At 34.3% G+C, this 15,166-nt stretch overlaps 1 protein-coding gene across 1 annotated transcript in view; it reads right to left on the minus strand.

Annotated features, from left to right (window-relative positions):
- The window catches only part of GlyRS (glycine--tRNA ligase), a 214,505-nt gene that overhangs the window by 104,436 nt on the left and 94,903 nt on the right, over positions 1–15,166 (minus strand). The window contains exons 8-9 of the mRNA XM_090391418.1: positions 12,487–12,636; positions 6,263–6,425 (exon numbers count right to left, since the gene is read on the minus strand). Coding sequence (XP_090247544.1) covers positions 6,263–6,425; positions 12,487–12,636 — 313 coding nt within the window. The remainder of the gene's footprint in view (positions 1–6,262; positions 6,426–12,486; positions 12,637–15,166) is intronic.

The following is a 15,166-nucleotide window of genomic DNA, read 5'->3' on the forward strand; positions in this document are numbered from 1 at the left end:
GGAATAACAATAAAAAAAAAAAAATGCTACATGCTACAGGTTTCTTTATTCAATTGATTTATGACCAATTATTTTTCAACTTTTACCTACTTCATCTAAACAAAATAAGTGATAGCTCAAAAAGCATCTTATATGCCAAAATGCAAGCAAAAACAGGAAATCAGTTATATTTCTAAGTGGAATTTAAACAATACTGTAACAACAGTAGCATCAACAGTGATACTACTGTTATCACAGATAACAATAGTATCACTGTTGATGGTACTGATAAAAACTTTATCTCATAAAAAATAATAATGTCATCCAAAAGAAGCAAGTCCGATTCTTCTACAGCTGGCAAGAAAAGAAAAACATTGACTTTGGAAACAAAACTCAACATTATTAAGGATTTTGAAGGCGGAATGAAAATTTGTGAGCTAGCAAAGAAGTTCGATCTACAGTAAGAACAATCATAAAAGAAAGGTTTACAGATTTTGGAGGACATAGATTCTAACGTGGAACAAATTGTAGCCACAAGGCAAGGAATAAAAATATCACTAGCTTGCTATGAAGAAATTTTGCGTGACAAGAAAAAGACATTATACCGTCAGACGAATCTATTAGATTTTATGAAACCATCGACATCGAAACTTTCTTTTTTTTATGTATGAAAAACTACAATTATGATTATATTTCTTAAAAAATATAGGTGTTTTTGTAAACCTTTGGTCCCAATTGTATGTTTGTATATATAAATTACATGCAAAATTATACCCCGAGTTACGTGAATTCGACTTGCATGCTTTTTGTTGGTCCCACCTACCGTGTAACTTCAGAGTTTTACTATATTCAGTTTACCGATAATGCAAAATTAGGTAGAGTAGTAGTTAATCAAGCCAAAGTGCAGAGCTTGCAGAATGATTTAAAATATGCTGTCAGTGTGGGCAAAAGATAATAGGTATCAGTTTAATGTGAAGAAATGTAAAATTATGCATTTTGGGATAAATAGATTACAAGCCGTGTATCGCATTGATGGCACTGTACTCCAGCAAATAGATGAAGGTAGAGGTTTAGGGATGGTGATAGACAGAGAGAGAAAGTTTAGAGGACATATTGCTAAGGTAGTCCATAAGATTACTTGGCTATCAAAGAACACATTAACAAGTAGAGATAAGGAAGTTATTCCTCTTTATAAAGCCTTGATATATCCACATCTGGATGACTGTGCTCAAGTCTGGTCCCCTGGTTTCTTGGGAATGAGGAAGTGGTCTGTGGAATGTTCCCTATGAGGATTGATTGAGGGTGTGTGGATTGCAAAAGTTGGTCAAAAAGAAAAAAAGAGGGTATATGATAGAAACATTTAAGTTACTTAAAGGGTTTTATAGGATTCATGTAAGGGGAAATGTTTCAGCACTTGGCTAGAGGGGCCAGAACAAGAGGCCATCCCTGGAAGTTGAATGAAGCTGGTTAGTAGCTGTGCGGACTAGATTTTTTGCTTGAAGAGTTGTGAATGAGTGGAATGGGCTGCCAGAGTCGGTTGTGAGTGCTTTGCCTGTTAATGGGCTCAAAGAGAAGTGTGATAGATTGTGTGGATAAATTGTGTCTCCTACAATGAGTCTTTGGACTCCACGGAGGTACCCATACAATAATAATATCTAGGTGCAACTCTATTAGCAGATACTTTTGAATCATTGACAATGAGAAAATGTATATAAATATATATTTTTATTGGAGGCGTGTCGAGAATTTTGTTAATCATCTTCGATTTGTATCCACTGAGGCTGAGAGAATGCCTCAGGTAATGTAGTTCTTCATTCCTTTTTTCTGGTGTACTGGAAATGTAGGCTTGATATGCTTCCAACAGCTCCCTCAAATAAATGAGATTTCAAAAATGCTATTACATTACCTTCATTAAGAAGGTTATAGATGAAATTGCAATGCTGCTTTGTGATTACACTGTCAAAGAGGCTTTTATGCAATGTATATAAATTTTAAGTACTTACATCTGCCTAAACCTCCACATCCTCCCATGAAAAAATCAGGCATATACAAAATTAATTGCTCTTGTGACATTTGCTATGTAGGTCAGGACAGTTCTGGGAAGATATATACATGTCCAAATACATAAAAGACGTTCAGAAAAAAAGAAAGCATAGGTTAAAATTAGCTTTGCACACAACAAATACAGGCCAAGTAAAAAAAAAATGCCATTGTGATCATAACTGTTTTATAAGAAAATTTAAAGAAGCATCAGAAATACTCTACATCCCCACACAATGTAACAAAACCAAGATTTAACCAAACCCCAAGTTTGGTTTGTATTCATCAAAAATCTAGCTGTGGAACTGGGATATGACACAGAATGTGACAATAACAACTAGCATTGTTTTAGTACTTGCATGTTTATATTTAAGAATTTAGGAACACAAAACACGTGCTGAAATGATTATTTTACTAATTATTAATAAAATAACACTTGATGTTTCGACCCCTGTATCGAGATCATCATCAGAAGGATACATGTGCATAGGAACCAAGCTACATGCTGTTGCATTCTATAAAGGTAAATTAAATCTACGTTGTTAACTAATCTTTTTCTTAACCTGACCTCCAGTGATAAAAAAAAAAAAAATATATATTGGCGTACATATTTACTTGGTAGATAATGTTATGAAAAAATTAGTTTGAATGACTATAATACCGAGAATAAAAAGAATAAAGTTTAATGAGATACTACTAGTTTCGTTGAACAAAATTCAACTTCTTCAGGTATCAAAGACAAAGAATTATGTAAAATAACAGAGACATAATAAAATTACATCAACAGAACTAATATACAAGACCGAAGTATAGTTTAAAACAGGAATGCTTGCTGGAATTCCAATTAAAGTTGACTACATGCGAGAATTGTCATGAGAGCGCCAGTATTGGATAGTGGCAATGTGTGCATCAGAAAGATTGTAGCTAAGGCTGTTGTTTATATGGGATGAATCAAGGGATATTTCTTTAGATTCCACTGTCCAATACTTGCGCCCTCGTGGCAACTCTCACATGTAGTCAACTTTAATTGGAATTCCAGCAAGCATTCCTGTTTTAAACCATACTTTGGTCTTGTATATTAGTTCTGTTGATGTAATTTTATTATGTCTCTGTTATTTTACATAATTCTTTGTCTTTGATACCTGAAGAAGTTGAATTTTGTTCAACGAAACTAGTAGTATCTCCGCATTAAACTTTATTCTTTTTATTCTCGGTATTACAGTCATTCAAACTAATTTTTTCATATGTATGTGTGTGTGTATATATATGTATATATATATATATATATATATATATGTAGAAAGTTTTTTACCTTGGGTATATATTATGTTAAAGATACCAAGCAATTTTAAAAGCTAGGTTTTTTAATCCTTTTTCCCAAGTAAGTCAAGTTTGTGTGGCTGCATGTAGTGTAACACTAGGCAACTCGTGGTAAAGGTGGAGCAAGCTCTGATCACTTTCCTTAGAATTTTCCCCTAATGCAAAGCACATTTCCTTGCGGAAATATATGATACTATGCATTAAGGTAATGGTCACTACCCATACCGGTTTCGACCTTTATTGAGGTCTCGTCAATGGGAGCCAGACCTAAAAAATGCCAAGGTATTTACTATGCACTCAGATTCTTCTGGATTTGTACAATTCAGGTTGCTATTGAATGTTCTGGAGAAACAAAAACACTTCAAGTCTTCTTGTATTGAGATTTTTCTTTGTGGTTGCTATGAAGGTTGCAGATGGGTCCTCCACATTCTTGGAATGGTTAGACCATCATTTCTATTCAGATTTGGATTATGTTTGAGCATTTCACATGCCTCTTTGAATTTCCTCTCGAACAAGGTTTTGGTGCAGCGTAGGGACTTGGTACCTTTCCAATCAATTCTGTGGTATGTTAGGAGCGCATGGTCAGAAAGGCCAGTTTTTCCAAAATGGAGGTATTTAATATGTCGGGATGTATTTGCCCTGTTTCCCCTATGTATGGTATGTTACATGTGCATTGTATTTTGTAAACCCCTGGGTGAGCTAGGTGTGGCAGAGGATCCTTGGAAGAACTGAGTAGGTGTCTTAATTTTGTCGGAGGTTTAAAGGTGGTTTTGATGTTGTATTTGTGTAGTGTTCTGTCTATTTTTTCGGAAATGTCTCTAACATATGGTATGGCAATAGCATTCTTGAAATCTTTTTGTTTTTAGTGGTATCTCTGCGGAGGATCTTGTGGATGGTTTTTTTACTGTATCCATTTTTTTTATAAAGGTATGGTTGATGATTTCTTATTCCTGGTTAAGCGCTTGTTCATTTGAACAGATAGTTTGAGCCCTGTGTTTAAGGGTGCTTACGACCTCTAGTTTTTGTGTTGGTGGTGATAAGAAGTTTTGTGTATGTACTGGCCTGTGTGTGTAGGTTTGCGGTAGACTGAGAAGGAGAGACAGCCTGAGGGAAGATGTGTGACGAGTGTGTCCAGGAACAGAAGAGAGTTGTTTTTTTCTATTTCAATGGTGAATTAAATGTGTTTATGTTGTTTGTTCAGGTGGCTAAGAAATGTATTTAGTGCTTCGCAGCTGGTGCCAAATGGCAAAAATATCATCGACGTATCTGAGCCAAATTTTGGGTTTTAGGCATGCCGACTCTAGAGCTCATTGCTCAAAGTCTTCCATATAAAAGTTAGCAATTGGGAGGAGGGGAGTGCTGAGCCCATGGCTGTACCCTCTTTTTGAAGGTAAAAATTGTTTTGCCACATGAAATACCCGGAGCGGAGTACATAGGCAAAGAGGGTAGTGATGTCGTGTGGAAATATGTTCTGTAAGAGCAGGATAGTATCATTCATTGGGACATTGGTGAAAAGGGAAGTTATGTCAAAGCTGACTAATAGATCTTGGTCGTTGAGTGCCCAAACATACCACAGAATTGATTGGAAAGGTACCAAGTCCCTACACCGAACCAAAACCTGGTTCAAGAGGAAATTCAAGAGGCATGTGAAATGCTCAAACACAATCCAAATCTGAATAAAAATGATGGTCTAATCATTCCAAGAATGTGGAGGACCCATCTGCAGCCTTCATAGCAACCACAAAAAAAAATCTGAATAGAAGAAGACTTGGTGAAGTGTTTTTTTTTTTCCCGGAACATTCAATAGCAACCTGAACTGTACATATCCAGAAGAAAATCTTAGTATAACAATATGAACTGTACAATTCCAGAAGAATCTCCATACATGAGGACTTTAGCAGAGTTTATTGTAGTTTTCATTTATTTATTTTAATTTTTTTTTAAATTTAATTTTTTTTTTTATATATATATATATATATATATATAATGTATATTTTATCACTAGAGGTCAGGCTAAGAAAAAGATTAGTTAACAACGTAGATTTAATTTACCTTTATAGAGTGCAACAGCATGTAGCTTGGTTCCTATACACTTATCCTTCTGATGATGACGTCGATAGGGGTCGAAACGTCAAGTGTTATTTTATTAATAATTAGTAAAATAATGATTTCAGCATGTGTTTTGTGTTCCTAAATTCTTAAACATGAATGCTGATCACCGTGTAACCTTAAAAGAAAGACTTGCATGTTTAGTTAGTACAATGGTTTTTTGGTTACTTCGTTTATATGTGCTAGTGTTGAAGTCCTTATAGCATCTGTTGTGTGCAATTATTTTTTTACTTGTACACAAATGATCTAAGGCTCATGGCTTATGAAACTTGTCAAGTCATACTTTTTCTTTTAATAAATTAAGAAATGCTAAACCGTAGAAATATGTTCGTAAGTGACCTTTTGTACACGATTAGTTTCACTTGAACTCTACTAGTATTCTCTTGCTCATGGAGTCTTGATCAAGACAAGGGTAAACGTATGTTTGTGATGTTACTTTTGAATATTATTTTACCATTTTCTTTTTTATTCACTTCTCGATGAATTATTACATGTGTTAACCATTATTTACTTCATAAAAATTGATAGATATTTGTTCTCATTATTTAGATTAACAACTTCAATGAAATTAATGTCAATAATGAAACCAATTTTACATTTCATAAGCATTATAAAGAAACACGTGGATCATATATAAGAGCACATTTACACTTTTGCACTGACTACTGACTATCTCTCACCTCCCCCCCCCTTTTTTATCATTTACTTCACATTATGCTGGTAATAAAAATCACCATAAACATCTAATAATGTTAATCAAAATAAACTGTTAAGGAACATTATACACAAATATAAAAAATTTAATTAACCTCACCTTTTTTACTGCATCTCCAACACCAACAATTTCTGCAGGTTTGCCACTCATCTGATTACAAGCTGAATACAATATTAATTCCATATCTTTTATCAGATCAAATTTTGGATGATTCTTATTACTTGGATCCACAAAATGTTCTATTTCAGCCATAGTAAACTCTCTATTGAATGAAATATTCTACTTTAGGAATAAAATCTTAATTATAAACTTGAATTATGAGACTAAAATGCAATTGAGACCTTAATTGTATGTAGAGTGATATCAATGTTTTTCCTTAATGAATTCTCAACTGGGCTAATACATTTTACTTCAATTAAATAAAAATGATACAACTGACTCTTATTGTACTTTAAACTTCTATTTTTTTAAAACAAATTTTGTAAGTATGAATAATATGAAAATCAGGAGAAAAAAAAATTGATGAATATCCAAGGATGGGATTTTTTTTTTGCCATAAAAGAAGGCAGCTGAAATATATTAAAAAAAAATAAATAAATAAATAAATAATAAAAAAAAAAATTGAAGAAATTTGGAGAAAAGAGCAAAACTAATAATAATGGTAAGCACAAGTTTCTGTTCAGGGCATGTGTAAAAGGGGGGTTATTTTCTGTTACTTCGTTGGTTACTCGTTTCTTGTTTTATTTATTATCCTGGGATGCTTTGACTTATATATATATCCAGGTGATGCTACGACAGTGTAATATATATTCACTTAATTTTTTTTTTGTTCCCCTTTTTATACTCTAGATTCCTACCTTCTGTATTCTATACTCTTTCTACCCGAGAGCAATGGAAATATTTATTTAGATTTATGACTGCGCCATCCATGCCTCGATATGGTGCAAGAAATATAGTACTTCCAGTAGGTTATTAAATCTTTCACAACAAAACCTCTTTATCATCCCCAAGTTATCAATTTGCTTTGCAGTCCTGGCCCTATAACTCTCTATTGGGTTCCCACTTTACAGATTCGAGTTTATTTTTGAATCAGTGCATTGCAAAAGACAAGAAAATGAGACCAAACCATTATGTACTAATATATAAACAAAATTTAATTACTGATCTAATAGTTACTATACAATACTTGAAATCAAATTTTCATTCATACAAGAAATTCATTAATCTTGAATAATTATTCAAATATAATACTTAGTGAACTCTCTTATTTTTTTTCTCTAATTAAATCTCAGATAATGCATTCTATATCACAAATACCAAATATTATTCACACAGAACAAGAAATTTCTTGATGTGCACTAACAATTGTAATTAGTCATCAACCATGCACCATACACACACACAGACACACACACACACACATTATATGACTTAGATTCTCATCTTAAAGACTTAGTTAATTGACTGACAATTACATTGGCATATTTCATTCCCTTTGATTAAAACAGCTCTATGATGTAATAATAAGCAATTAATTAACACACATTAATCAAAGGAAATCTTAATCAGCCCAATCTTTCTTAGGGAAATTAACTATGCTCACGTTAAACTCAACAATCATTTTTATACAAATCTGCGAGCGATTCATGTACTTTAAACCACTATCTTTCTATATTAAATAGTTCAGCAGTTCCTTGAGGGGAATTCTCTTAAATCACAAACATAAAATAATTAACATTCAGACTCACATGGGTCTCTGACTGTCTTGCATATGCTTTCCCTTGTTTCTTTTCTCGGCCTTCAGGGGTTTCTTCGTTCCGTGTTTCCTTCTTTTCCTTGATGGGAGTCACAGGGCAACGTTAAGGAACTGAGTCAGCCAAACGGGACACAAGACTGGTACCTTCTGGCATCCAGAACTGACCAGTGAAGAACTGCGTAGGCTGATGGCATGCACGTACTCAAACAGAGTGGCAAAGACTTCAGAACCAGTAGCAGGAATTCTTCTTAGACTGTCGCCTCCGATTTTATCCTTGGCTTCGGACTGGAAATTCCCTTGGTGGACGGAACTCCATCACTTCTTTCTCACGACCTCTTGTGGATAGCTCACTGAAGATGGAAACAGGAAGCTTTTCTCAACAAAATTCCAAGCCTTATATTCTCAATACCCCTGCACTTTGGGTTAAGTTTATTGGACTCCAAATGTCCCCGTACATGTCTTGCACGTAGTTACGAGAACCCTGTACAACAGCACGTGACTGGCGGTTCTCGAACTTTCACCGACAAATCCTATTCTTCCCCTTTGATGTCCTTAATCCGGCTACATGGCCTATGGGACTTTCCGACTGATGGAGGCCATCCCTTTTCAATACTGATCTTGAAGGTCACCTGCTACAGGACTCATAACTACGTTTCAAAAGGAACTACCGACTTACAGACACTACCCTTGGTTTCAAACATCCTACTTCTGCTCTTAAACAATGAGCGAGTTAATTCCCTTTGGGCTTATTTTGATCTTTATACAAAGTTTAAACATACAAAACATAGATACATTATATACAAGGTTTTTAAGGTGTGTTCCTACAGTAAAAATCGACGTACTAGAGATTTTATTAATTTTCGTAACATCGAGTTTTTACACATGCACTAATCGTTATCAATACCATGTTCCGATGTAAAATTATGCACAAATTCACATCAAGAGAAGACAAAAAAATAAGAAAAAAAGTATTATGTTATTCCTGATAATGATATCTTCATGCTGGTTGAATTACAAAGTAATCATTCAGTTTTGAGCAGAATAAAAATTAATTTCACAGTGAAAAGAAAAATACATACAACAAGAATTTTAAAAAGAATCAAAGTCAAGTAGTTTTGAGAAGTGAAATATAGATTCATATATAATGTATATATTATTCAAGAAAAAATGAAAAAAAATTACATAGGCAAAGTGGATTCCCCATATATGGGAATAAACAGGCGTTAGTTGATTTTTTTTTTTTTTTTGAAGTGGATATTCTATCCTATCAGTGGTCCCAACAGACACTTAAGCACCCATGCCTCCTGGGTGCTTAAGTGTCTGTAGATGTGAGTGTTCACGGCCAGTTTGCCTGTTCTGGGGGATGGAAATCCAAAGTTTCCGGGTGAAAAAACTCCCTACCTCCACATGAGATCGGCTAACTTACCTTTCGTCGAAAGAGACCAGATAAAGATTCCTCACGTCACTAACGCAAATCAAACCCAGGTTTTTATGCCCAAAGGGACTTTATCTATGCTGACTTAGCTATGGAGGCTCAAGTGGATATTAGATCGGCTTTATCTATGTTGACTTAGCTATGGAGGCTCAAGTGGATATTAGATCCAACATTATCGCAAAGCTGATTGTTTATAGAAACTATGACAGTTCCGCAAGCTGAAATGAAGCTTTATGGCTCTTCCTTGAGTAATTATTTTGGTGCACCAACTGAAGTTCACTTATGAAAAAATACATTTCTCTGACATTTTGATTTCCTTAGTACTAAATGAGTGTCTCTGCTCTCTTAAGGTTTCTGCCTGATCTCTGAAGAGAAACACTGTCAGGCCAGTGAAACCTTTATTAAATGCACTAATAAAAGGCGAATATATGGACGCTTAGGCAGCAGTCATGTCTTTTAAATAGTGCAAGCTAAGACAACTCGGAGATGCTGATGATTATATTCTCATAAGCTCTCAGGTCAACTTAGAAAACTTTCACAGTTTCTATTTGGCTTTGAAATAATGTTGGATCTAGTATCCACTTTACCTGTGTAATTTTACATTGCTGAAATAAAGCTTTATGGCTCTTCTTTTAGTAAAAATGAAAAATTTTGAAAATAAGTAACAAACCGTAGAGAATCAGTGGCAGACTATAAAGAAAATATTGACTTATTCAGTCAGGAAGCGAAGTTGACTGCAAAGACAGAAAAATCCGAACTCCATTGTCGTCATCATCAGTGCCCATGGATCCATGCCTGTTAGTGTCTGATGCTTGTTTTGCCATCCCTTGCCATTTTTCTCTTTCTATTTCCAGATGACTCAAATCTTGCAATTTCTTTCAACATCACTCCTTCACATCATCTATTTACTCTTGCCTTGGCTATCCTCTTCTGTTTATACCATCAATTGCATACACCCAACATCAAGGTTTGAATTTTCTATTGTTATCCATTCTGCAGACATATCTAAAAAGCTTTAGTTTCCTTCAAATTATTTTCAGCATTTTCATTTATTACCTTTTGCATCTATCTGGCTCATAAAATCTTTCTATTAGTAAAAGTTTCTATTCAATGATGATACATTGTATCATCATAAAAGGGCATGAGTCCCTTTTACGGCACCATCTCAATTCAACCCAAAATTTTATCCAGGCTCAGGACTGGTGTAGCTGACGAATCAGGCCTATGGCTAGGTCAGTATTCCTGACTGTAATCCATGTGTGTGTGTTCATGGGGTCGGTTTGCCTGCTTGTGGGATAAACTGGCAGAAAAAAGCCCTGCTGCCCATGCCCAGCTAATTTGGATATGGCTGAGGAAGATCCTTAAGCTCCTCACATCGTCGATGGGAATCGAACCTAGGACACTCCTTCCCCCAGGCATATGATTGTGAAGTGCAAAGTCACTAGGCTAACTGCCTAGTGGTTTTAAATATTCTTTCCACATCGTCTTTTTCTTAAGAATCTCTTGCTTAATAAGACTGCACATTTATTTCACACCAAGCATGTTTATTCTTCAAACTACAGAGCCACATTCCAATACTGTATCATTGATATACTATTTAAATACTTCCAATGCACTGTTGATACTATTCCCATCTAGAACTGATTCCATGGTAGTGAATCCAGTATTCTCCTCAGCTGGTTAATTTTTGACATTGAAGTTTAACACTTAACCTTTTTTTGAATGGAATATCTATATACTCAGCCACTTTCCAGATCACTGTAACAAATGGAGACAGAACAGTCGTGTCCTGTTGCTGAAACTTTTTACTTTTACTGAACTCCTCCCACAATGATCAGGTCTAATACTCTTTGACATCAAGTTCCTTCTGTCAATGCTGCTTAAGGAAGTTGTCATCATGAACCAGCTCAATAAATTCAACTTCATTCTTTTCATGAAATTTCACAGCTAACTAATCAATGTTTGGATAATTACAAAGTCATCCATGATAGTGATTAATCATTTATCATCCATTAGGTTTATTTGGTGATGCATTTCATTGTCACTAGCAGCTGATCCAGTAGGTCTGTAGCAACACTCAACCATGTATTTGATCCCATTTGACTCCATTCCACATAACTTTAAACTCACTGCTCCATGGGAAAACTGTTATATTGCAATCATAGCTGGATTCAAATTATCCAATAACATTAGCATCAAACTTCTTCATCTCTTGTCTATCCTTCCTAAAAAATATCCTTTACATTCAATAACAGTGAGTACATCTAATTCTGAAAGCTAGGTCTCACTCATGACAATAATCTGAGGACAAAGTATTCACTAAGAAAACAAACTCAGCTGCTTTGTTCCTTATATTCCTGGAATCTGTTTACAGACGAAAGTTACCTCCATGCTTTTTTTTTTTTTTGTATACTCTCCTCTGTACTGTGCATGATTCAGTTAGACAACTTTGAGATCCCTGTTCATATCCAATGTTTACTTATAAAGATGATCCTCATACATAATAAGTCTAAACCTGATTAGCACGGAATCATCTTTGCACCATAATCGCCTTCATTGTTAAGCATAGTTGTATCATTAATAGAGTTGCACGACTTAATGACTCTTACACATACATTTTCATCCCATTATAATCTAGTTTCCCTGACTCTCCATATGAGGTCTCACACCAATAAATAATTTCTCCAGAACCCTCTTGATACCAAACACGAAGTGTAGGCCGCCCCTTTTATATAAATTCTTTCTTCCTTCAAACTCATTCCACACATCCAAAAACTCACAAACATTCTTTCTACACAGCATATACATCGTTTTGTTTGCTTTATGGTCCTTCTTGTTAATTTTGTGTTATCATGTCTAAGTAATATATAAGCTATTTTCATTTTCTCACTCTTCACTTTTGCTTTTTCTAGCAGTACTTTGCAATCCCTGTTCATATCCAATGGTTTACTTATATAGACAATCTTTGCACATACATAATAAGTCTAAACCCATCCTCTTGCATACTGTATTTATCACCAGATAAGTCATTTGTTCCTGATATTGATTTATATTACAGAACAGGAAAATATGTAGTCAAATATCAAATAAGTTTCCATATTAAGCAGATCACAAGTCAAATTCTATATTTACCTTACACGAATGAGTCCTGAGCGTGGAGAAATTTCATTACGGAATGCATTACCTATCTGGGCTGCAGCAAAAGGTAATTTTCCTTGATTAAAATTTAATAACCTCTTAAAATTAACAAAGATACCTTGGGCAGTTTCAGGTCGTAGATATCTATAAAGAAATTGAAAGAAAAAATAAATAAATAAAATAAACATTTTTATTTCATATATAGACTATCTACAAAATTATTATAAAATTTACATTATAATATTGGTATAAATGATTACAAATTAGTAAACAATTCCAAATTATTGGCCTTCAAGTATTTTGATATATGTACCAATACACTTTGAAATTAGTACCATATTTTATGACATACAGAATTAAACATAATGCTGTTACCTTTGTCTATACTTTCTAAGATGTGAAACACAGGGAACGAAATTACATATATCCAATTTTTCAATTCAAGATATTAATTTTATTTTATTTTTAGCTCAATGAGTTGTCATACATTTGCATCAAGCCTTGGAAATATCCAATGCTTAATACTTCAGTAATTGGCCACACTAACACTAATAAGAAACAAACTCAGATGAGACAGTATTGCAATTCCAAAATTTTATAGATTCAGAAAATTAAAGTGTCAGCGGATTTGTGATGTTAGTGAAACAAACTTATACAAGTACAAAATAGTTCTTTAATTATAATACTATAGAAAGAAATGGTGATAAAAATATGTGAAAATATGGATTAGAACATAATAGTATATTGCAATTATCTCTTGTCCTAAGCCACTCTTAGTAACAGACAATATTAACAATAAAAAAATCCTAACACACTTTCTCAGGGAGTCAGGGACTCATTAACGGAGGCCACATATCACTAATGCAATCTGTCATATATTCTCTTGAATTCATTCCCATTATTTGCCACTACCTCCAAAAACAAATCATAACAATCATACACTGCTCCAGGGAAAAATCTAGCTCTCACCCCTTTCTTAACTGCTTTTATTTGAAACTTCTGAGGATGACCTCTCATCTTCTCCCCATCCTCTATAAAATGAAAAATTTTATCTACTAGCATCCCGTATGATCCTTCCAGAGATTTGTAGATCTCTATCATATCACCTCCTTCTTTACAGTCTAATTCCTGACCTCTTCTCATAATCTACATTCCATTCCAATCCAATACCACCTTTAACACACCTCTTTACATCCTCTCCACTGTATCTACATCACCTCAAAAACCAGGAGACCAGATCTGCACACAATAGTCCAATTGAGGTCATATCTATGCCTTGTAAAGAGGCAAAATGATTTCCTTATCCTCACATGTCAATGTTTATTTGCTAATGCTGAAATGCCATCTGTTTCCACAATTCCAGTTTATTCAAATCATTCTGCATCAACATAGCTGCTAAACTTCAACTTCCCATCTACTAAAACTCTGAGATCCTTAGACTGGTCAGTTTCTTCTAGCACGATGTCACCAATATAGTATGCTATTGGTTATCTCATTACACCAAAGTGCATAAATTAACATTTACTAACACTGAACTAACAGTCATTTTTGCATGCCCACAATTCCAGCTTATTCAAATCATTCTACAAGTACTGCATGTCAGTTGCATTCCAGATTACACTATGTTTACATCATCAACAAATAGTGTATGTCTCCTGCTAAATCCTTCTCAATGTCATTAATGTAAGGACTGAATAACACAGAACAAGGCCCGATCACTGGTCACCTTGCAAACTTCTTCTTTTCAGCCATTTTCTGTCCACTGCTGGACGAAGGCCTACTCCAGTTTTCCCACCTTTCTCTGTTCTTGGCAATGGTTGACCAATTTTTCCCAACAAAATTTGACAATTCATCACTCCACCTTCTTTTAGGATGTCCTCAACCTCGTTTCCCTTCTTTTGGTTCGTTAGGATGGTTGTCCATTGCTCACCTTCTCTTCTGGATAGATGTCTGGCCCATTTCCATTTTAGTTGCTTATAGTGAAGAAAATTATCTATGTAATTTTCTCTCTGCATTTACAGGAAACTATGCTTCTTTCATAAAAAATTCTATAGATTTTAAGAATAAAAGAATTCAGGATTATCCTTACAAACCAGCGATCTTCTAGTAAGTTTTGATATAGTCTCACTACAAACAATTCTCTGACTGATAAAATTGAATTATTTCATAATGATTTTCTTCTTGATATTGTAAATTTATTTGACTTTGTCATTAATTCAGGATACTTCAGTTGTCAGAACAACTTATATGGGATTTCTGTTACTTTAGCAAATTACTTTATGAAACATTTCAATACAAAATTAATAACGGAAAAAAACTCACGTACAAAGATTATTTAATAGTATAATTTTCACCTGTGTGTCACAGGCATCTTCAGTACATTAAGCTCAAATCAAACAATAACTGACAATTCCAAAAAAGCACCACCTAAGTAGCTGGTGTAAGATAACTAAAAAGGTCAATAAATTTCCTAAAAAAAATAAAATAAATACTAAAAATAAAAAAAAGTACTATCTCCCATAAAGGGGATAGACATAAGCCGTTGGATCTGTTTAAGTTAGGAGAATGAAGTAGAGTTTCACATGTTTCTTTATAAAGGCGTTCCATGACTGATTTGTGAAAGACTCTTGTCTTTCTCCAATGAACTCTGTGTCTAGTGAAGATGGCATGTTCT

This window comes from Typopeltis vanoorti, chromosome 4, assembly GCF_054136105.1.
Source record: "Typopeltis vanoorti isolate ZY-2024b chromosome 4, IOZ_Tvanoo_1.0, whole genome shotgun sequence".
Classification (NCBI taxonomy): Eukaryota; Metazoa; Arthropoda; class Arachnida; order Uropygi; family Thelyphonidae; genus Typopeltis; species Typopeltis vanoorti.